The 25,006-nt window shown below is 34.5% G+C and overlaps 1 protein-coding gene across 4 annotated transcripts; it reads left to right on the forward strand.

Annotated features, from left to right (window-relative positions):
• Position 1: 1 nt before the first annotated feature.
• Positions 2–18,136, forward strand: LOC113640552 (DELTA-actitoxin-Afr1e-like). Of its 4 annotated transcripts, XM_047821857.1 has the most exons (5): positions 2–432; positions 2,023–2,070; positions 2,280–2,413; positions 16,881–17,081; positions 17,181–18,136. In XM_047821857.1, the coding sequence occupies exons 1-5, from the start codon at positions 358–360 to the stop codon at positions 17,290–17,292; spliced, it is 570 nt and encodes a 189-aa protein (XP_047677813.1). In that variant the 5' UTR covers positions 2–357; the 3' UTR covers positions 17,293–18,136. The 4 variants fall into 4 exon arrangements, with proteins under 4 accessions (XP_047677813.1, XP_047677810.1, XP_047677811.1 ...); XM_047821854.1 differs by having other exon boundaries at positions 16,881–18,136; XM_047821855.1 differs by lacking the exons at positions 16,881–17,081; positions 17,181–18,136 and adding an exon at positions 3,335–3,977.
• Positions 18,137–25,006: the final 6,870 nt, after the last annotated feature.

A 25,006-nucleotide genomic window follows, 5' to 3' on the forward strand; every position in this document is an offset into this window, starting at 1 on the left:
TTCCTGCATTATAACGTAATTTTTATTGTTTATGAAAGTAAAAATTATACTTATAGTTTTAGGGTGGCTGAGATCACAGACGGGGGGCTAAAGCAACCCTAAAAAAGGTCTAGAACCGCCCCTGGTGTACATACACTTGTTCCAGCATATTCTTATCTCTGACACTGGGGAGTGTTGCAGACATTACACGTTGTAAAACTGACACCAAAAGTCAAAACAGATATCCAGTGGTTACACCCACGTGATACTCTGAAATCCCATACGATGGCTTTGAAAAAACTAAACAATCCTCATTAATCTGTCAGTTTATCCTACTGTACGAGCTGAAGGACTGAATATTTCTGAGCACCATCTAGCATGTTTAACAGCTGTGGGCGTCGGTGTCGGTCAGCCTGTGCATGCTGCTGTAAGGAAAATGCCAACAGGACAGAAGTGAGTGCTGTTAGCTCTTCTAACAATGAAATATGATCAATAAAATCACTGCATAATCTTTACATTGAAACTGATAATTTGTGGATTGTGGGAAGAGGAAGATACAAAATAAATTCATGATTGATTTTATGAACTGTATAGCTTAATTGAATAACACAATACAAATAAAATAATCTAACACAATTGAAAATACATTAAATAATTTACTACAATATAATAATTCATCTAAATGGAATGGGTTGAAAATAACATTAACATTAGTGACATTAAATGAATTAATAATGAATGTTTTTTCAAATGCCCTCTCCCCTTTTTTAAATTATTTTATTAGATGTAATTTCTGGCATTGAAATAAATAGTACAGTTTTTCTTGTGATCTCGACATAAGAACATGTTGTACAGGCAGAAAAAGCGCAGTAAAGCAGCATCATAGATGATCACATTCGCGTTTACTTTGATCTTTGATCAGGGACTCGGGTGATTGACAGCTTCCACATAAAAGTGTCCAACGCTTAAAAATGAGTCTATATATGCCAATATAGGGACCTTACTGAGTTTAATCCAGACGCTGTTTCTGAAAGCACGTACAGTATATTGCATGGGCGCGGCTTTTAGGTAACAGTCTGTAAGCTCCTACACCACAGAACAACAAGTTATTCAAAACAATCGACAGAATTTATGAGAATAAAGGCTTAACATCTTAATAATCCATTCTATTTTAAAAATGGGGTCCCTGGTCGAAAGTAAAAGCGAATGTGATCATGCATGATGCTGCGTTACTGTGCTTTTGCTGCCTCGGAACATGATTTAATGTCGAGTTAATATGAAAACAAGAAAGAAAAAATATAAATGCATGGCCTCTTAGGCCTTCCATAGATCAAATATAAATCACATAATACATATTTGAAAAGTTATAAACACGTGATTGATTTGGTCTTTAAAATATAAAATATATATTAAACACTTGTTAACCGCAACACAGCATCGGTTACTCTCGCGTAAACAAACCACCAAGAGGAAGCCTGACTGACATGCAAAGCAACCAATTACAGTTCGTCTTGGTTAGCGTCATGTTTTGGGGCGTGAAAATATAAAGTCGATGTTTCTATAAAAACAGACGCCGTGCAACCACAGGTAGCTTATTTAGTGCACATTATTTTTACCTGAACTTCCATAATCGAGGTAAGACGGCACAAAATAATAAACCTGGATCCGTCATAATCCATCCACATCATTCGGAATATCCAGCACTTATCTCATCCTCATAAGCGCTCGTTATCACGTACAGTAGTGAATGAGAGTGTGTGCCCTGCAATGGGTTGCCACTCCGTCCAGGGTGTATCCTGTCTTGATGCCCGATGACGCCTGAGATTGGCACAGGCTCCCCGTGACCCGAGGTAGTTCGGATAAGCTGTAGAAAATGAGTGAGTGAGAGAGTGACACAGTCACAAATCTGGAGAACTTTTTGACCTTTTCTGAACACCATTATAAAACAATTGCAGCACAAACATAATGAGTATGTAAACCTGTGTATAATCTATGTTCAATATTTATATATGAAGTCTAATTGCTCATTTTCTGATGTTCCAGACGCAGTACATGTTTGGTCTGGTGAGTGTAATAGACCAAATATATACAGTATGTCAGTGTCCCTCTGGGATTAATAAAGTTATCTATCTATCTATCTATCTATCTATCTATCTATCTATCTATCTATCTATCTATCTATCTATCTATCTATCTATCATCTTATGTTTACCATAAAAAAATGAAAAAAAAAACATTTATTTTCTGTAGTTTTCTTAACTTGACATTAGCTTGTTTTTGTGTTTTTCTTATAAAACCAGGCAATGGTCAATGGGAATGGGGAGTCTTTGAGAGGCACCAACATTGACAGTATATCCCACAGTATTGGCACCGTAAGAAATGTGTCCATTCAAATTACCAATTTCACAGACAGGTACACCTTATCAAACCCAAGGTGAGTGAAAATGATTTCAGTTTATATTATATTTTTTAACCAAATCAAATAATTTATTCCAACTATAATAATTAATTAATGGAATGGGTTAAAAATAACTAACATTAGTGGCATTAAACAAATTAATAATGACTGTTGAATGCCCCCCCCCCCTTATTATTTTATTAGTTTTAATTTTTGCACTAAATAATTATTACAGTTTTTATTTTGATCTTGACATAAGAACATGTTCTAGAGGCAGCAAAACCGCATTAATGCAGCATCATGGATGATCACATTCGCTTTTACTTTGATCATGGAGATTTATGAGAATAAAGGATTAACATCTCAATAATCCATTTTATATTAATAATTGGGTCTCTGGTCAAAAGTAAAAGTGAATGCGATCATGCATGCTTTCTGACTGACATGTAAAGCAACCAATCACAGTTTGTCTTGGTCAGCGTCATGTTTAGGGGTGTGAAAATATAAAGTCGATGTTTCTATAAAAACAAACGCCGTGCAACCACTGGTTGTTCATTTAGTGCACATTTTCTTTACCTGACATTCCATAATCGAGGTAAGACAGCACAAAATAATCAACCTGGATCCGTCATAATCCATCTACATCATTCGGAAAATCCAGCATTTATCTGATCCTCATAAGCGCTCGTTATCACAGTTGTAAACACTGCAGCATGCTTCTATGAGGGAAGTTAAAGCATCACGATGGCTTTCAGATCCAACAAATCAGATGACGACTGTGAAATATTTAAAATTTTGTTTGCCACATGCATCAGACATATGCACTTTTTTTCATTAGTCTGTCTTCCTTTGTTCAAGGTTTTAAAATTTATTTGCACTATTATGCTAGAATTTTTAATTCAATCATTTGACTATTTAATCTGATCAATTCTTATTACTTTATTATCTCTATACTAGGACCTACAATAGCAGTGGATATTGTTTTGATCCTCCTCAGCCTACAGTTGCAAAAAAGACCAGTGAAGCCTGCACCTTTACCAAAACACAATTTTCACCATATGGTTGTGCTGGAGTCCTGGCATACAAGAACCTTAAATATGAAGAGCACTTTGTAGGGGATCTTGTCATAATGTTTTCTGTGCCTTTTGACTACATTTGGTATGAAAACTATTTAGCTTTTGGTATTTTTGAAAAAGAAGTTTCATGTAATTCTTATCTGTTTTATGAAATGTATTACATGAAAGGTACATTCACCAGGGAAAGGGCTACAGGAAGTGAAGTCATGTATTTGTGAAGTCATGTATTTTATAAGGAATTTGTGTGAAGGGAACAATGTCCCCTGCAGGCAAGGCAATAATGAAAGTTGAACTTCGAGATTTGTAATCACTAAAACAAGACAGACATGAGCAAAACACTGCAGATTCAACATCAGGGGGTCAGTGAAGGATGATTGAATATGTCTATAAACCAATACACACCTACTAATAATATGTCTGTCTATGAAATAATACACTATGGCTACTATGAAATAATAGACTATTACTATTGCAGTCATTTCTCAATATAAACTATACATAAATTAATCAAAATATCAACATGATTTACATTTGTTTGAATATTTATTGCTACTGGAACTGCAACCACTGCAAACACATGAATAACATAGCTATTTAAATATATTCATAGCTCTGTGTTGATATATATGGGGGAATGCACTCAAAACATGCTGCAGGACTGACACTTGATTCATTCAAGAGATTCAAGGTTAAAATTCTCCATTCTCAAAGGTTTTCATTATTTTAACTCAACGATTCTTAGCCCTGGTCCTAATGTATGCCTTATCCTGCACATTTGAGTGATTTCTCTGCTTTCAACACTTCTAATTCTGCAATGCACTGATTAGCAGTCCTCCGTCGCATTAGCTTGTGTTCAAGCTTAAAACAGGGAAATCAAGAACCAGGATTTTGTTGTTCTGTAACTTTCGTGTGTAAATGTGTAAGTTTTAGTTAACTAAAAAATCATTTTAGACTCATGGTCTCATTTTACAGTGAAGGTCTTCACAAAGCAACTTTACTGAAATTGTGAAAATCCTAAACCTAAAATTTGCTATATTCCAAATCAAACAATACATCCCTTCAATGTTATCTAATACAGTTCCAAATCAATATAAAATGTTAAATATAACTTTTATTTTTACCAAGCAAGGTACTGGAGTTAATAATGTGCTGTACTGCTGATGTGTCTCAATGCAAACAATATTTTTCACTATCTGCTCATTAATGGTGTAATTCTATAATCTATAACCATAGAGGATCTGGACAGTGTGGTATATTTCTTACATTTAAAACTTCTCTTTAAACAAGTTAAATACTTGATTAGTAGCTAATGAGTTACTTAATTATTATTTGGTATTATTTGAAAAGTCAATGTGCAGAAGTCACTGTGTCTGAAAATTATTATTTTATTGAAAGGGAAACAGCATTTATTGGGCCATTTCATGACATAATTTGCTTGGCACTGAGTATTTAACAAATCATGACAATTAAAGAAAGAGGGTAAAGGGATCATACCAGGGAAAGCTGAATTAAAAATAACAAACTCAATACAGATGAACATAGATCTGGTAGCAGCGGGAATGTAAGATCATGCTATCATTCTGCATAAATATAGTGATGCATGAACACTAGTTCAGAAAGCTATGCCACTGTTGATGATTAAGGCACATAGCTGCTGAAAAATGAATTTGTCTTTACATTTTTTTCACTCTACTATTTTCAGTAATATTTTTGCAGCTATTGCAGTTTTCTAGTTAAAGTGAAAGATTGTTAAAGTAGAAAATATTGATACTATGAATTGTTTCATTATATTGATTCTTTCAAAACTTAGTACTTAAAAAATTATGATGATACTTTCAAAACTTGGTACATTTAAACTTACAATTTTTCAATATGTTTTGTATATTTAGACTTTATTGTACAAACAATAAAGAAAAATTAGGTGTAGTGTCTCTGTACTTTATTTTAATTTACTACAACTACATGATTACAAAAATAAAATGGAGGTGGTTAAAGCATTTAAACAATCCAGTAATTAATAGAATGTTTGTTTTGTTTGATCATTAGTTTATATATATATATATATTATGGTAATCTGTTTTTTATTGCCCTTCTGTGAGTGTTGGGCCTGTCTGTGTTGGCTGTTTCTGTACGTGAATATTTCTTTGTTTGATTTTATGTATAGCACTTTGACTTATACGTGTATAGAGAAGTGTATTATAGATATGAGTAATTCTGAGAAAAATACACCGTGCAATCCTTCGGTATCATTCAGAGTTCAGCCTGAGGAGTGACAGAATAGTTCCTTCAGAACATGAGTGAGGAAAAAAACAACTGGTCTTTAAAAATGCAGTCTAGATGGTGAAACAGTTCCATCTAGCAAACTTTGAGCTTCAAACCAAGAGTTTCTGGATTTTCTAAACTCAGTGTTTATTATGCGGCATTTGAAAGAAATAAGCAGGTTATTATTATTATTATTATTATTATTATTATTATTATTATTATTATTATTATTGGTATTTTCTGTATATGTGGTAAATTGATGCACACATCATATAGTATATGCTAAATACCATAACTAAAGTCAGCTCTGATTATTTAATAATAACTAGACAAATTCCACAGTGAGTAAAGGTGAAGAAAAGACTACAGTCAGCATTTCACTTTGTCAGGTTGGAAATCCCTCATTTACATATTGTAGGCTGTCTGAATATGAATTTCTGAGCATTGTAGGAAATAATTATATGTGAAGTTAAACTGTGTTCATTCTAATGTTACTGCACGAAATATTGTTTGAACATTCAGTATTTACACTGGTCGGTCGGCGCTGTTTCTGTTACAGTTTATTGTCCTTTGTGTATTGCATTTTTTGTACTTTTTGTATTGTCTTGTATCTTTATGTCTGCACTGTTTTTTGTCCTGCACTGTCTTTTGTCCTGCACTGTCTTGTTTGTCTTGTCCTGCACTGTTTGCACCAGGTTGCACAGTGCCCTGTCTTTGTTCTATGTAGCACCGCTTGATCCTGGAGAAACGTTGTCCAATTTCACTGTGTACTGCAACAGCTATATATGGTTGAAATGACAATAAAAGCTTCTTGACTGTACTTGATATGTCCATTGCACACTCTTGGTGAACGTGTGTGTTTTGCTAAATAAAATATAATCTGGACTAGTTAGGGTTAGTGTGCAAAACATTCCTTTCCTATCGTATGTTTAGTTTTGAACCTGATGGTCTAAAATCAGTGCGTAAAAAACTTTAAATCAAAAGCAATGACATGCCTAAAATCTTCAACCCTATTCTGTAGATAATGAAATTAACATCACTAACATACTTGCTGCAGTTTAACCAAGAAAAAGGGTTTTAGACCCACAGTTAAAATAAACAAATACACTCAATGATCACTTTATTAGGAACATTCCTGCAGTCGGCCAATCATGTGGCAGTGGAAAAATGTCTAACATCTTGTAGATACAGGTCTATAGCTTCAGTTAATGTTCAACTCAAATAACAGAATAGGGAATATTTGATCTCAGTGACAGTGGCATGGCTTTTGATTCTTACTTCTGAAATATTCCTTTTCTAAGTTTTACAATACATTTTAGATTGTTTCACTTTGGCCATCGGTGCTACCTTACAACAGCTTCCCTCGATAATGAATCAAACAATAAGAAAGGGAAACACATTTTCAAAGTAAATTCATGCTTCAGTTTTGACCCAGAACCATAGGTCATCACATAACTAACTTTTATGTTTGTCTAAATTATGTTTAAGTTTGTCTAAATTATGTCTCTAGCCTTGTTCCATTTTTCTGTCTTTCATTGTCCCTTTTGGCATGCCATTTGCCTTATATAGTCATTACTTCCTGTAACTTAGGGTTACTATGCTTACTTTTTTTTTAACTATGTTACTGTGTTTGTTTTGGGATCTTATTTATCTGTATGTTTGCTAGTGGATGCTTGAATGTCCTCCAGGATCAATCAATCAATCAATCAAATCAATCAATCAAAGTAAGTAAGTAAGCCTTCAGGGAGAAGTTACTGGAGGCTCCATGCTCGCTTCACAAGACTCTCAAACAGCTTCATCCATTATGCTGTCAGGATGTTCAACTCTGTCCAACACCCTCCCCCTCTTCCATCTACACCTGAACTTCATGACACACAAGACACTTTAACTGTCTGTAAAAATCTGACACTGTTGCACTTTATACATTACAGTCTTTTGTACGGAGCACGCCTGGTCACCCCTTGGATAAACCAGGCATTTAATAGCTTTGAAGAGTGCTACCATGGCAGAACTGTTAGAGTGTGGCAAGGAGCTGTTCTTTCCAAATGGGGAAAATAAGCTATGAGATATACTGTAACTGAATTTGAATTGAGATTGAGAGACTTCACAGAAGAAGAACTACATCCACAGACAACATTAGGTGAACAATATGAACTGAGGAAGGTAAAGATGTTAAGACTGTATCTATCTTGCAAGAGGATAGACACAACTCTAAGTACAAGCATTAACACAATAGATCAATTTGCATTTGAACAAGGTCCTGCTACTGTACCTCTGCTGAGGCATGTGAGTGTGAGAAAGAACTTGTCATAACTGAGGACAACAGTTCCATTGCTGATTCACCTTTTTTGTCGGAGGACAGTGTAGGTGTAGTGTTGATAGAACAGGCACCATGAATGTGATACATAGCTCAATTTCAGTTGAAAAAGAAATTTAGATTGGATATGCAGTTTTAGAATACCAATGGACCCCACTGAGATAGTGCAAGACCAGTTATAAACTTCAAACCACAAAGTTAAGACTTCGCAGGGGAAACATTTTCCAAGATCTTAATGCACCTTTTATGGATGGCTTAGTATCTGTCAATGATTGTCTTGTAGAAATTGAGATGCTCCTACCTAATGGTAGCACAGAGAAAGGAGAAGAGAATGGTGGAATTTTTAGAGATGATTGAGTGAGTATTGGGGTACATTTATCATGAAATCAGGAATCAGGAAACACACTAAAAGTACCCATGACCAGGCATGATATGAAAGATGAATGGGAAAATGTAGCTAAAGTGATGGTTCTTGGTTATAACACTGTTCAATAGTTTCCCATTGTGCTGGCCAAGCCTTTTCTGTGTTATTGTCTTAGACTTTGCTTAGACTAGTTTCTCAAGTGGAAAAGCAGCTTGTTGAAGAAGCAATGAGAGACTTTACATCTGTCTCTGAACAAGAAGAATGGGTTGAATTCTTGGAAGCTCATGATGTGAAACTTCTTATCACTGAGAATCAATTCCAAGCAGATCTTACTTGATGTGGCACACAAAGAAATTGTGCAAGATCCAGCTTACATTGCAAAATGTTGGAGAATGCTGAAAAAACTGAAACTACCTCCAGGGGGACTAAATGAATTGATGATGAGCCTTACTCCAACAGCAAGAAATGTTATAGCTATATTACAACATGAAACACTTAATAACAGAATGCCAAATCATGGATTATCTTAAGAGGTTCATCAAGCACTGTAGTGATGTTCGGCTCAGGAAATTTCTGCGTTTCTGCACAGGTGTTTTGTTTCTTATTTTGTTATTATATTTATTAAATATATAGTTTTATATTACATACAACTGTAAAATCATTTACTTCAATAAACTGTTATGCTTTTTTATGTGTTGTGCACATAAAATTAAATTGTATGTACACATTAAATTGTATGTATACATTTGAAATTGTTAACACATTTTCTCTTGGTAGGAGCTGACCTCCTTTTTGCAAGGTTTATTCATGTCTGATTTGTGCAGCCACAAACTTCCTTCACAAGATCTCCCCAGTCCCACACTTGTGGATGTGTGTTAGAACTTCCATACAATTATACTTCATACCCTGAGCTTGCAAAGGAGTCCTTGATGCAAACATTTATGGGGGATGGATATTGTGTAAAGGTAAGGATGCCAATAATATCAAAGAATAGGTCTGTTATATTCCTTAATTAGACTTACATTTACATCTGTCTATCTGTGTTTATCCTAGGTGGTCAGACAGTATGTGCAGCATTATATGACTGTTTGTCTCATTCACAGTTTCCATATCGCACACAGTTTCCTGACATATACTTATTTTTGTTATTTTTTTGTAATTGTGTTGTTATTTTTGTTATCCTGCACATCAAGATAATGTTTCATAAAAGCTCAGATGTTCTTACAGCAGTTTTAGAATGTGACATATGTGTTACAAAGCACATACAGATTAACGTTCAGTTTAAATGTACTAATGTTTTTCAGAATTTATATACTGCCTAAATAGTATTCCCACAATACAGTATATTGTAAGAAAAAGTTTCATGTTTGAAAATTTTATTCATTAATTTATATAAATATATATATATATATATACTGTATATATGAGTATTGGGCCTGTCTGTGTTGGCAGATTCTGTATGTGAATATATCTTAGATTTATAAAGTTGAAAATACTTTATTTTTATGTTTTTCTGAATAAACCAGGCAATGGACAGTACTACTAGCTCAGCATCACATCTTAATGAAAGGCACCAACATTGACAGTATATCCCGCAGTATAGGCACCATGAGAAATGTCTCCATTCAAATGAACAGTTTGACAGACAGGTACACCTTATCAAACCCAAGGTGAGTGAAAATGATTTCAGTTTATATTCAATTTAATTATAACCAGTACAGTAATACTTGTAATTCTTCTAATACAGTTGAAATTACATCAAATAATTTATTCAAAATATAATAATTTATGGAATGGGTTAAAATCAACATTAACATTAGTTACATTAAATAAATCAATAATGACTGTTGAATGTTTATTCCAATGCCCCATCCCTTCTTTATTATTTATTATTTAATATATGGTATATTTCTTAAATTTAAAACCACTCTTTAAATGAGTGAAATACTTGATTAGTAGCTGATGAGTTACTTAACTATTATTTGTTATTATTTGAAAAGTCAATGCATTGAATATTCTTTTATTGAAATTAGAGCAGCATTTAATGGACCATTTCATGCCATAATTTGCTTGGCACTGAGTATATAACAAATCATGACAATCAAGGAAAGAAGGCAAAAGGCAAAGGGATCATACCAGGGAATTAAAAATAACAAACTCAATACAGATTGACACAGATCCGGTAGCAGCAGGAAAAGCTATATGGCACTGTTGATGATTAAAGCACATATCTGCTGAAGAATGAGTTGGTCTTTAAATTTTTTTTACCCACTATTACTTTCAGAAATATCATTGCAGTTAATGCAGTTTTCTAGATAAGTGAAAGACTTCTAAATTAGAAAATATTGATAATATGAATTATTTCATTATTATGATTCTTTTAAAACTTAGTACTTAATCCCATCAATCATCACTTAAAACATAATATCTGATTTTTTTTGTCGTCTTTTGTGCATATTTCATCACCATACACATCATTTAAACTAAAAAATGTTTAAATATGTTTTGTATATTTGTATTTTATTGTACAAACAATAAAGAAAAATTATGTGAAGTCTTTCTGGTTATTTATTTATTTATTTACTTACTGCACCTACATGATTCCAAAAATAAAATGAAGGTTATTAAATAATTTAAACAATCCAGTAATTGTTAGAATGTCTGTGTTACAGCAGCTCCTATAGCTGCTGATGGCTTGGATAAACAACGCACGCTTTACGCACACCAAAAGGCCTTTGTAGTAGATTTTAACTTGACTAATTTATTAAACATAATGCAAACATATATTTACAATCTTTGAAGATGAAAGTTGATATCCAGTGTGTTGCTTTTATAGTTTCTGTGTGGTGAAAAACTATACGTGTTCCCCTTCCACCAAGCCAACTTCCACTACCTGTAAGAAATACCCGTTTAAAAACCCTCTGTGCACACACTGCCGCCACCTGGTGACAGCTCGAAATGCATTTACAACATTGGCTCCTACAGTCTGTTTTGTTAAAGCAATTTTTTTTTTATAATCTGATTTATTATTGCCCTTGTGAGTGTTAGGCCTGTCTGTGTTGGCTGTTTCTGTATTTGAATATTTCTTTGTTTGATTCTGTATATAGCACATATGAGTAATTCTGATAAAAATAAACTACACAAACTAAACAAAATTGTACACAAACGACTGCACCTCTAATGACCCCTCTGTCAAGCTCCTGAAGTTTGCAGATGACACCACACTGATCGGCCTCATCCAGGATGGTGACGAGTCTGCTTACAGACTGTAGGATGAACAGCTGGATCACTCTGGACCCCTCACATCCAGCACACTCGCTCTTTGAACTGTTGCCATCTGGTCGACGCTACAGAGCCCTGAGCACAAGAACGACCTGATCTAGGAACAGTTTCTTCCCTCAGGCAATACATCTGATGAACACTTGACATACTCGAAATACTCACAAAACTATTCCTACATTATTTACTTACAACACATACTTACTTATTTATATTTCAATTTGCACATTTTTCCACTGTACATACAACTGTCTATATGTGTTCGTGTCTTCCCAATGCCATTCTGTTTACACTGTGGAGCTTCTGTACTAGAACAAATTCCTTGTACATGAAAACATACCACGCAATAAAGATCTTTCTTATTCTGATACCATGTGCAATCCTTCTGCATGTTATCAGATATTGTCTATTCACTGCAGGTTTGTGTTTGTCTGCACATACCTGTGATTCTGAGCGTACTGTTATCGCTATCACTGGGGAATTTTGCAAACAATAAACTTTGTAAAAGTGAAACCGTAAGTCATGATATCCGGAGGAAACACCAGTTCTCAGAAGTTGAAAAAACTGAACAATTCTAAGTAATCGTTCAGTTCATCCTACGAGCTGAAAGACTGTGAATACTTCTGAGCACCAGCACGACAGAGGTAAGTGCTGTTAGCTCCTCTAACAATGAAATATGATCAATAAACTGATGCACTGTAAAAAAATTTCCTGTAAAATAACAGTAAAGAGCTGGCAGCAGAGTATGCCGTTATTTTTAAGGTATTCATATGTAAATCTATTTTACGGTAGTAGTCTGTAAACCAGAAAAACTGTATTTTTCTGTATTTCTATAATTTACAGTAAAGAGCTGGCATCAAAGACGCCAGCAATATACCGTTATTTTTACAGTATTCATACGTAAAATTACTTCACGGTAGTATCTGTAAAACAGAAATACAGTATATTTCTGTAGTCACACTGTTAAATGAGTTCACAGTCGAATACAATAAAAAATAAATGTAGCATATTTCTGTGATTTATTTGGAAACTAAAACAATATTGTTTAGGTTGTTACTTTAACTTCTCACAGTTTACTGTAGACAGGCACATCCACTATGCCTGTCTACAAAAATCTCGTGTTTTTCCTCTCAACATATTCCTGTGAGTTAGATTAATATTTTCTCAAAAGTCAACTTAAAAGATTTATATATGTAATCTGCAATATATTCTCTGTTGTCTGTAAAAATGTACTTTCATAATAACATTTGAACATATGCAGAATTGGCAACATTTTGAAAACATACTTAAGAACATTTTGAAACTATTATAGAACATTTTGACATGATGTATCAATAATATGCATCAATAAAAACATTTAGGGATGAAACTATAAGGTAGGCACCTGTGCCACTGCAAGCTAGACTTGCAGGTTACCTCTTAAATTTGTCCTGTGAGGTAGGCTTGTGTTTTTACATCTTAGTTCTTGTGGATCCAGGAGAGATGACCATCACTTTGGTAGCCGCTGTCCCTCTCTGCGGCATTATTCCAGTGCTGCCACTGTTAAACAACAACAAACAATCATAATCATAATAATAAATAAACTATACAATCACTATACACTCCAAGCTAATGCTTATAAAGTTAATAATACCAGTTCTTAACCGAGTTGCAAGACTGTGAAAGAAAAGCCACAAATGATGCTAAACGTTTGACAAAGCCTATATGCTCTAAAACAGAGTCCAGAAAGACAATATTTTCACACCAATTTTGCATTAAAAATTGCAAAGCCTTGACGATTCACCTGTCTTTAACCAAACTACAATTAGCTTAATTTTCTTGTTAACTGTTTGTAAAACACTTTTCATTAAAAATTAACACAAACTAAATAAAACTCACCAAAACCATCTTGCAAAATTAAACAAAATACCACCCAAAAGTAATGTTGTTTTTGCTATTCAAATCTAAGCCTCACTGTTAAATGACATGTTCAAATCTCTAGCAAGACAAGTTCCTATCAGTTTGATATCAAGCATTCTTCGAAATATTAAGAAGATTTAAATTACCGTTTAGTTTGTAGAAGCAAGACCTGATGGATCTTATTGAAGAACACTTGACGATATGCAGCACGTCATCTACTGTAAATTGTGCGTCGTCTTCTGGAAAATCTCCTATCCAAAGTCCCCGAAGTCCCTCCCAAAGTCCCTCCCGAAGTCCCTCCAGGAGTTAATGGCAAATGATTTCTGTATTTTTTAAAGAGAACTGACCAAAAGCAGTAGTCAATTTAAAAGACTAGCGTTTTATCAAGCTTCTGACGTGCTCCAAATTCCCCAGTCAACAAGCAGTTTCCAAAAAATACTGTAGTGCCCTGTGATTTAAAACATCAGCGTACTGTTTAGGGCCTCTGTCTTGTTACTCCAATTTAAGCAGCCCACAATGCATTGCTAACTACAGTACTAAACTGTTTAACATGAAAACAGTATTTTAGTGTTGCAAATTGGCTGTAAATTAACAGCAATTGCTTACAGTGTACATTTAAACTGATAAATTGTGAATTGATGGACGAGGAACATACAAAACAAATTCATGACTGGTTATATGAACTGTATAGTTCAGGGGTCGGCAACCCGCGGCTCCAGAGCCGCAAGTGGCTCTTTCATCCCTCTGCTGCGGCTCCTTGTAGATTTGGAAAAGATATATTTATTTGAAATTTATTTTAGTTAGTTAGTTTAAAATATATATATAATTCTAAATTCTAAGATTATGATGCTCTTGGTACATATGATGCGTTGTAACTGCCGACTTGCGAAATCCGTGGGCGCGAAATTGAAAATTCCATTCAGTTCAGATCAAGATGTTCAACCCCAGGTAGGCAAACATGGATAAATGCAAGAAAAATTAAGAAAACAGTACATTTAATGAGATGTGGACAGATTAATTTACTTTTACTGCTGATGAGAGTGGCTTCCCAGTATGCCTAATGCCGGCAAGTTAAAATTTTGATGTCATGAATACGAAGAGGACTCAATTAGACACTGAACATTTTATTTGAAAGTAACCTTCAACCCAGCATCTTTTTTGTTAAGGTTATTTCAAACTGTTCAAAATATTTTTGTTTGCCTGCAGAAATAAAAATTCGTTTACTCAGTAGCATTGATTTCATAAATGCAACACACAGGGCCAGTTCTAGGATTTCATCTTTAGGGAGTTTAGCCCTCAGTGAGAATTTAAAACAAGAAGAGTTATATATATGTTATATGATTACATAGTAAGCCAAAAGTTATGGTATTATTTAAAATGGCAAAAGTGGACACCAAAATTTTATGTATGATGTAATGCCAGTCTTGAATCAAATCAGTTCATGTATGTGTACATTCTCTACGAACAGTGTGTCCAATGAATGCAGTCATTAATAAAAAAAAATATTCACAAGACAAAAACCAAATAAAATAAATGTTATTTTTATTTAGTATTGAATGGATTGTTTGCATTAATATTTTTGTTTGTGCTATCAACTCTGGTAATAAGAATAGGTTAATTTCACTGCTTTTGGTTGCCGTCTTTGCGGTTTTCCGCCGATTAACGTTATAGATAAATGCCTCCAGCTCTGACTGCGCGTTCATGCTGCGCGTGCCTGTGCTTCTCAGTTCAAATAAAGCAGACAGCTGATGACGCACTATTGAAAGACTACAACGCACGTGCGTAAAAACAAAGTAAAAAAATCGCTCTTGAATCAAACTGATAAATAATTTTCTTTCCCATCGACGGTATGGTTCTGCATTATAACGTAATTTTTATTGTTTATTTATGAAAGGAAAAATTATATTTTTAGGGTGGCTGAAATCACAGCCTGAAAAAAAGGTCTAGAACCGCCCCTGCAACACACTACAGTTTAATCTATACTTTCCATAAAGGTAAAAAATAATATATGCATTGTTATCTGCATTTTAAATGTCAAAAGGGTTTTGTGGCTCCCCGTGTTGTTTTTTTCTGTGGGAAAAGGGTCCAAATAACTCTGAGTGTTTAAGGTTGCCGACCCCTATAGTTTAATTGATTAGCGTGTTGTACTGGTGTATTTTGACTGGATGTCACAAATGGCTCTCTTGAAAAAAAAAACCAAAGCATTTATTTTCTGTAGTTTTCTAAATTTGACAAAACTTTATTTTTGTGTTTTTCCTGTAAAACCAGACAATGGACAGTACTACTAGCTCAGCATCACCTCGTATTGAGTATGGGTTGTCATTGAGAGGCACCAACATTGACAATATATCTCGCAGTATAGCCACCATGAGAAATGTCTCCATTCAAATTACCAATTTCACAGACAGGTACATCTTAACAAACCCAAGGTGAGTGAAAATTATTTCAGTTTATATTCGACTTTATAAACAGTACAAAACCTAAACTCTAATACAGTTGACATTACATCAAATCATTCCAAATATAATAATTTATTTATGGAATGGGTTAAAAATAACATTAACCTTAGTGACATTAAGTAAATTAAAAATGACTGTTGAATATTTGTTTGAATGCCGCCCCTTTTTTTATTCATTTATTTTTTCATTTTTAATCAAATAATTATTACAGTTTTTCTTTTAATCTCGACATACAGTAAGAACATGGCTTAAAGGTAAGAGTCTGTAAGCTCCAACAACAAATTAATACAAAACAATTGACAAAATTTCTGAGAATAAATGCTTAACATTTCAATAATCCATTACATACTAAAAATTGGGTCCCTGGTCGAAAGTAAAGGCGAGAGCAATCATGCATGATGCTACGTTACTGTGCTTTTGCTGGCTCTAGAACATGTTCTTATGCCGAGTAAACGAGAAAAGAAGAAAGAAATATAACAATCGCATATTAATCAAGTAATCATAAACCTGGATCCGTAATAATCCATCCACATCATTCGGAAAATCCAGCGTTTATCTGATCCTCATAAGCGCTCGTTATCACAGTTGTAAACACTTTTTCCTTCCTTCTTCTAAGAAGTAAAAGCGTCACGATAGCTTTCAGATCCAACCAATCAGATGACGACTAAAATATTTCCAATTTTGTTTGCCACGTGCATCAGACATATTACAAGCACTTTTTTCTTTATGCTTTCTTTCGTTGTTTGTGGTTTTAAAATGTATTTGCACTATTATGCTAGAATTTTTAATTTAATCATTTGACAATTTAAATTGATCAATTCTTATTACTTTATTATTTCTATACTAGGACCTACACAAGCAGTGGATATTGTCTTAATCCTCCTCAGCCTACAGTAGCAAGAAAGACCAGTGAAGCCTGCTCCTTTACCAAAACACAATTTTCGGCACGTGGTTCTGTTGGAGTCCTGGCATACGAGATCCTTAACGATGAAGAGGTCTTTGTCGGGGAACTTGTCATAATGTTTTCTGTGCCTTATGACTACGTTTGGTATAATAACCATTTAGCTCTTGGTATTTTTGAAAAGCACATTTCATGTAATTCTCAGCTGTTTTATAACATGTATTACACGGATGGTCCATTCACCAGGGAAATGGCTACAGGAAGTGAAGTCATGTATTCTGGACAAGGAATCCGTGTGAAGGGAACAATGTCTCCTGCAGGCAAGGCAATAATGAAAGTTGAATTTCGAGATTTGTAATCACCAAAACTAGACAGACATGAGCAAAACACTGCAGATTCAACATCAGGGGGTCAGTGAAGGATGAACATACTTTAGATCCGGTAGCAGCGAGAATGTAAGACCATGTTATTGTTCTGTATAAATATAGTGATGGATGAACACTAGTTCAGAAAGGTTTATGGCACTGTTGATGATTAAGGCTGAAGAATGAATTTGTATTTACATTTTTTTCCACCCACTACTACTTTCAGTAATATTTTTGCAGTTATTGCAGTTTTCTAGTTAAAGTGAAAGATTGTTAAAGTAAAAGATATTGATACTATGAATTGTGTCATTATTATGATTCTTTTAAAACTCAGTACTTAATCTCATCAAGCATCGCTTAAAACACAATATCTGATTTTTAATAGCTGTCGCACTTTTTTGTTGACTTTTGTGCATACTTCATCACTGTACATAGCATTTAAAGTTAAAATTTTTCAATTTGTTTTGTATATTTTTACTTCATTGTACAAACATTAAATAAAAATTAGATAAAGTGTCTCTATACTTGTTTTTAATTTACTACAACTACATGATTACAAAAACAAAATGGAGATGGTTAAAGCATTTAAACAATCCAGTAATTCATAGAATGTCTGTTTTGTTTGATCATTTTGTTTATATGTTTGTTTTTTTATATATTTTTTATGGTAATCTGTTTTATTATTTCCCTTCTGTGAGTGTTGGGCCTGTTTGTGTTGGCTGTTTCTGTATGTGAATATTTCTTTGTTTGATTTTATGTATAGCACTTTGAGTTGTGTATAGGGAAGTGTATTATAAATATGAGTAATTCTAATAAAAAATACAGTATTAAGTGCAATCCTGCATGTTATCAGATATTGTGTATTCACTGCAGGTTTATAGCACATGTCTGTGTTTCAGAGCATATAATTATCTCTGACACTGGGGAATGTTGCAGACATTACACTTTGTAAAACTGAAACCAAAAGTCATAACACCGGAAACACCACGTTATACTCTGAAATCCCCTAATGTGGCTTTGAAAAAACTAAACAACCCTCATTAATCTGTCAGTTTATGTTATGAACTGAAGGACTGAATATTTCTGAGCACCATCTAGCATGTTTAACAGCTGTGGGCATCGGTGTCGGTCAGCCTGTGCATGCTGCTGTAAGGAAAATGCCAGCAGGACAGAAGTGAGTGCTGTTAGCTCCTCTAACAATGAAACATGATCAATAAAAACACTGCATAAATATAGCTGCAAGCAGCGATGGCGGGCCCTCGCACGTTTTTTTATCGCTATACGGTGCCTCCCAGAAAACAATGCATGGTTGGCAAGTGCATGAAGTGGGTAAATATCAGTGGACTATTTTACGTTGTTACTGACCCATTTGGGGACTGTTGGTAAATGAAACCCCACATTTTAGACAAACAGGGGCACTAGTGAGCCACTTAAGAGACACACCTTTGTCTGACCTTTTTGTCCACACTTAACAGCCGACGAATGTGATGTATGTGTCAAATGTATGTGTTAATCTAAGCATGCCAAAAGCCTTAAATATGCATGAAGTAAAAGTAAACTTTGACACGATGCCATGGCAACGGTGTTTGAGATATCAAAAATCCGTTTGCAATTTCGCATTAGATTCAATCTTGCATGCAACTATGAAAAAATCCACCTTTGTGACTGACACACTTCCTGTCGCCTGTTGGTGGCGCTATGTCCGAGATTCACAATAGGCACATCGATGCGATCGGAATCTGTGGCCGAACATACACACCGTGTGTCATCCCAATAAGACATTTTTTGCTTAAGATATTAGACACTACCTGTTTCTCTGAATTTGCCATAATTAGTCGCCTCGCCATGGCAGCACCGTTCGAGGTATCATGTTCACCACGTTTGATGTCAATCGCATGAATTCCCTAGGAGGACTACTTAAAAGTTCACCGCATGCAATTATGAAATAATCCAAAATGGCCGATTCCTATTGGGCGGAGCTCATAGATTAGAGCACGAAAGTTGTTTGGGTCGATGAGATCTATATGCGTACCAACTCTCGTACATGTGTGTACATAATTGCCCGATCTTTTGCACAAATGTTTGTTTATACAAAAACAATAGACAGAAGTTATGAGAATAAAGGCTCAACTCAATAATCCATTATATATTAAAAATGGGGTCCCTGGTCGAAAGTAAAAGCGAATGTGATCATGCATGATGCTGCGTTACGTGCTTTTGCTGCCTATAACACATGTTCTTATGTCGAGTTAATGAGAAAACAAGAAAGAACAAATCACTATTCGAGATTAAAAGCATTTATTTTCATATACCCAGTGAGGAAAGCAGGTTTCCTGAGCTATGAAATTCTTACTTTGCCCTCCACAAAAATGTCAGGTCTGTACACACAAACTGTACATTATATAACTGCAATATAATATAGTATTGCAAGTGAAACCTCCAAGAGGGCATGACAAGGGAACAGAGTTGAGGTAGTGGAATCCCAGTTTCAAATCACTCCAGTCGATAATCAAACACATTCACCAAACTGATTAAGGGATAGGTTTAAGTTTATTGAAAATAAATATGACAAGTGAAAGGGAGCATCTCTTTGGGGTGTCCAAAGGCCAAAATAACAAACAAAACAAGCCTCGAAATCAATAAGAGGAAGGGTTTAACCTAAGGGAACATGAAATAAAATACATTGAACTTCCCTAACTCCCTAACGAAAAACAAAGTACAAACCAGGATATCAAAATAAATAGGCTGAACACCCCTACGCTCCACGTTCTTGAGAAGTCACTTTAAGAACAAAGGAACATAATCAACAGGTTGTTCAAGAGGCACATTTTCACTACAAGATGGCAAGTTTGATCATCGTCCGGAGGAGGGATCCCAGAGCTCTCTACGCAAACCAAAAATGAGCTCCCTGTTGAATGCTGGAAGCACCCTTATAAAAACCACACCTCTTCTGAACCACCAATCGAGAGAAGGGAAACCATCATTGGACAAATTATTAGAACAAGACAGAAAAAAACAAGAAAAGAAAACAAACACATACCAAATACAAGAACGTAGGTCGTAACAATCACATAATCATATTTGAATAATTATAAACTTGTGACACTGATTTGGTCTGTAAATTTATATTAAACACTTGGGAACAGTCACTTAGCATTGGTTAGTTTTGTGTAAACAAACCACCATGAGGGCGACTGACCGAGACTACCATAATTCCATAATCTATAACCATAGAGGATCTGGACAGTGTGGTACAGTATACCTATGACCTACATTTAAAACTACTCTTTAAATGAGTGAAATACTCGATTAGTAGCTGATTAGTTACTTAATTATTATTAGTTATTATTTGAAAAGTCAGTGTGCAAAAGTAAGTCTGAAAATTCTTTTATTGAAAAGAGAACAGCCTTTATTGGACCATTTCATGCCATAATTTGCTTGGCACTGAGTATATAACAAATCATGACAATCAAGCAAAGAAGGCAAAAGGCAAAGGGATAATACCAGGGAAAGCTGAATTAAAAATAACAAACTCAATACAGATGAACACAGATCTGGTAGCAGCGGGAATGTAAGATCATGTTATCATTCTGCATAAATATAGTGATGGATGAACACTAGTTCAGAAAGCTACAGTATATGGCACTGTTGATGATTAAGGCACATATCTGCTGAATAATTTTTACATTTTTTTACACCCACTACTACTTTCAGTAATATTATTACTACTATTACTACTAGTTAAAGTGAAAGATTGTTAAAGTAGAAAATATTGATACTATGAATTCTTTGATTATGATTAAAACACAAATCTTATTTTTCAATAGCTTTTTCGTTGTCTTTTGTGCACATTTAATCACCTTAAATATCATTTAAACTTTCATTTTTGTTTTGTTTAATTGTACTTTATTATACAAACTATAAAGAAATGATATAGAAGTAGATGAATAAATATAGAGAAGTGTATTATAGATATGAGTAATTCTGAAAAAATACACTATTATGGGCAATCCTTCTGCATGTTATCAGATATTGTCTATTCACTGCCGGTTTATAGCACGTCTGTGTTCTAGAGCATATAATATCTCTGACACTGGGGAATATTGCAGAATTTTAACTTTGTAAAACTGAAACCAAAAGTCATAACAGATATCCAGAGGAAACACGCACATTATACTCTGAAATCCCCTACTATGGCTTTAAAAATCCTGAATACTCCTCAGTGATCTGACAGTTCATTCTATGAGCAGAAATAGTAGGACTAAATATTTCTGAGCACCAGCAGGACAGAGATAAGTGCTGTTAGCTATTCTAATAATGCAATATGATCAATAAAAACTTTGTATGATCTTTACATTGAAACTGATAAATTGTGGATTGAGGGATGAGGAAGATACAAAGTAAATTATTGGTTTTATGAACTGTATAGTTTAATTGATTAGTGTGTTGTGCTTGTGCATTTTGACTGGATGTCACAAATGGGTGGAGAGTCGAACAAGCCTGCTCTCTTAAGGGCAGCACAGTCTTTAATGTCTGTACAAAAAGTCTCTGAAGTCATCTAATCTGTAGATTTCTCATTAAGATCTCTTTTGAAACAAATCTACAAACAAAATAATTTCAACTCTCCTTCATATTTTCTTTTCACACACAACCTAAAAATGCATGATTTCAGTTGGATATTCCCATTCCTCAAAATAGCAGCTGGTAGATTATAAAAATGTGAATAAAAAAACGAACTTAGTGACACATTCACAAATTATTTCAGTTTATATTCAATTTTATAACTAGTACAGTTAGACTTGTAATACCTCTAATACAGTTGAAATTACATCAAATAATTTATTCCAAATATAATCCATTTATGGAATGGGTTAAAAATAAATAAAAAGACTCTTGTGACATTAAATAAATTAAAAATGACGTTTTTTTATTTCTCTATGTACCTTTTAATCTTTGTTCATTCCACTGAACGAGGAAAAAGTGACTGTTTTTAAGCTCCTACACCAAAGAACATCGAAATAATACAAAACAATATTTGTTTAACAAATTGGCAACAAATACAAAATAATTGACAATGTTTATGAGAATAAATATTTAGCGTTTTAATATTCCATTGCAAATAAAATAAACTTGAATTTTAAAAATGTGAAAAAGGCTTCTTTCATGATACTCTCCTTACCTCTCATTACAGATCACAATGTCATCTGCAACCATCATTGTCCGTGAAGATTCTTGTCTGACTTCATCTGTCACCCTGTCCATCACCATAGCAAACATAAAGGGATTTAAAGCCGATCCTTAATGTACCTCCACCTCAACCTTGAACTCTGTCTGGCCTACAGAACATCTCACTGCTGTCATACTCCTTTAATACATATCATGAACTACATTGATGTACTTTTTTGCCACTCCTGACATCCTCATACAGTACCATAGCTCCTCTCTCGGCACCCTGTTATACTCTTTCTTTAAATCCACAAAGACGCAGTTCAGCTCCTTCTGACCATCTCTGTACTTTTCCATTAACATTTTCAGGGCAAAATTTGCATCCCTAGGGCTCTTTTGGGCATCAAGCCATACTGCTGCTTACAAATATCCACTTCTTTTCTTAGCCTAACTTCCACTACTCTTTACCATAGCTGTATTGTGTCGCTCATCAACTTTATACCTCTGTAGTTGCTACAACTCTGCACATCACCCTTGTTCTTCTTATATCTATCAGACATATTACAAGTACTCTTTGCATTATTCTGTGTTTCTTTGTTAATGGTTTAAGATTTATTTGCACTATTATGCTAGAATTTTTAATTGAACAATTTGACTTTTAAATCTGATCAATTCTTATTACTTTATTATCTCTATTATAGGACCTACAATAGCAGTGGATATTGGTTTAATCCTCCTCAGCCTACAGTAGCAAAAAGGACCAGTGAAGCCGGCTCCTTTACCAAAACAAGCTCAACGGCACGTGGTTGTGTTGGAGTCCTGGCATACATGATTCTTAAAGATGAAGGGCACTTTGTTGGGGATCTTGTCATAATGTTTTCTGTGCCTTTTGACTACAATTTGTATAAAAACTATTTAGCGCTTGGAATTTATGAAAACAATGTTTCATGTAATTCTGATCTTTTTTCTGAAATGTATTACAAGAAAGGTCCATTCACCAGGGAAAGGGCTACAGGAAGTGAAGTCATGTATTCTGGACAAGGAATTTGTGTGAAGGGAACAATGTCCCCAGCAGGTAATGCTATAATTAGAGTTGAATTTCGAGATTTTTAAACACCAAAACTAGACAGACATAAGAAAACACAGCAGATTCAACATCAGTGACGGATGAATATGTCTATAAACTTATACACTCATGTACTAAACTCTATAACAGTAATTTCTCTAATGCAATGTTGAATATTTCCTGTCAGTCCATTTATTTATATCTTACTGTACACTCTCAGTAATCTCTCAGTGCAATGCATCTGTCTGTTGTCAAAATGTGCTGATTAAATGCTAAACAAAGCAGATTCAAGATCAGGGGTTCAGGCAATGATGACAGGATTGTAAAGAGTTGACTATGAATAACAACTGATAATATGCCTATGAACTAATACACTTTACTATGAACTACTTCTACTACTCCTCCTACTACTACTACTACTACTACTACTACTACTACTACTACTACTACTACTACTACTACTACTATTCAATTCAATTCAATTTATTTGTATAATAATTTCCCATTGTCTCAAAGCAGCTTTACAGAAGTAAAAGAGAAAAAGGAAGAAGAAGAAGAAGAAGAAGAAGAAGAAGAAGAAGAAGAAGAAGAAGAAAAAGAAGAAATATGGGTACAAATAAATAAATGAATATATACAAGTAAAGTTTAAAATTAATTTAAAAAAAGATTTACTTAAAATTTAAAATACTATATATCTATCTCTATCCCTATACTATTATTGTCATTTCTCAATATATGCCATGCATAATAAACTATGATCAGAATACTTAACAGTTGTTTATGTATTTATTATTACTGTAACTGAAAACACCGTACACATGATCAACATACAGTAGACATGAAAAATATTATTTGTGTGTTGATATGTATGGGAGAATGCAAACAAAACATGCTGCAGAATGGACACTTGAGTCATTCAAGAGATTCAAGGTTCAAATTCTCCATTTTTAAAAGTTTTCATTGTTTTAACTCAAAGGATCTCAGCTCTGGTACTTGTGCATCCTTTATCCTGCACATTTGATTTCTCTGCTCTTAATGCTTTCTTCAAGGAGGTCTCGGTACGCTTGTTTGGTCCGCTTTTGGTGCACACCAGAGTTCGATTGCTGCATTCTCACCTGCCCAAACGAACCGCACCAAATGAGCAATCGAACTCTGGTACGATTCAAACGAACTAAACAAGGCATGTGTGAAAACACCCCAAGGAGGTCTCGGTACGCTTGTTTGGTCCGATTTTGGTGCGCACCAGAGTTCGATTGCTGCATTCTCACCTGCCCAAACGAACTGCACCAAATGAGCAATCGAACTCTGGTACTGTACGATTCAACCGAACTAAACAAGGCAGGTGTGAAAGCACCCCAAGGAGGTCTCGGTACGCTTGTTTGGTCCGATTTTGGTGCGCACCAGAGTTCGATTGCTGCATTCTCACCTGCCCAAACGAACTGCACCAAATGAGCAATCGAACTCTGGTACTGTAC

The sequence above is a fragment of the Tachysurus fulvidraco genome, chromosome 12, assembly GCF_022655615.1.
Source record: "Tachysurus fulvidraco isolate hzauxx_2018 chromosome 12, HZAU_PFXX_2.0, whole genome shotgun sequence".
NCBI lineage: Eukaryota > Metazoa > Chordata > Actinopteri > Siluriformes > Bagridae > Tachysurus > Tachysurus fulvidraco.

Coding starts and splice junctions, on each gene's coding strand:
- LOC113640552 (XM_047821854.1), top strand. CDS start 358: ATGTTTAACAGCTGTGGGCGTCGGTGTCGGTCAGCCTGTGCATGCTGC. Junction 2,071..2,279: donor TAATAGACCAAATATATACA/GTATGTCAGTGT, acceptor TTATAAAACCAG/GCAATGGTCAATGGGAATGG. Junction 2,414..16,880: donor TACACCTTATCAAACCCAAG/GTGAGTGAAAAT, acceptor TTTCTATACTAG/GACCTACACAAGCAGTGGAT.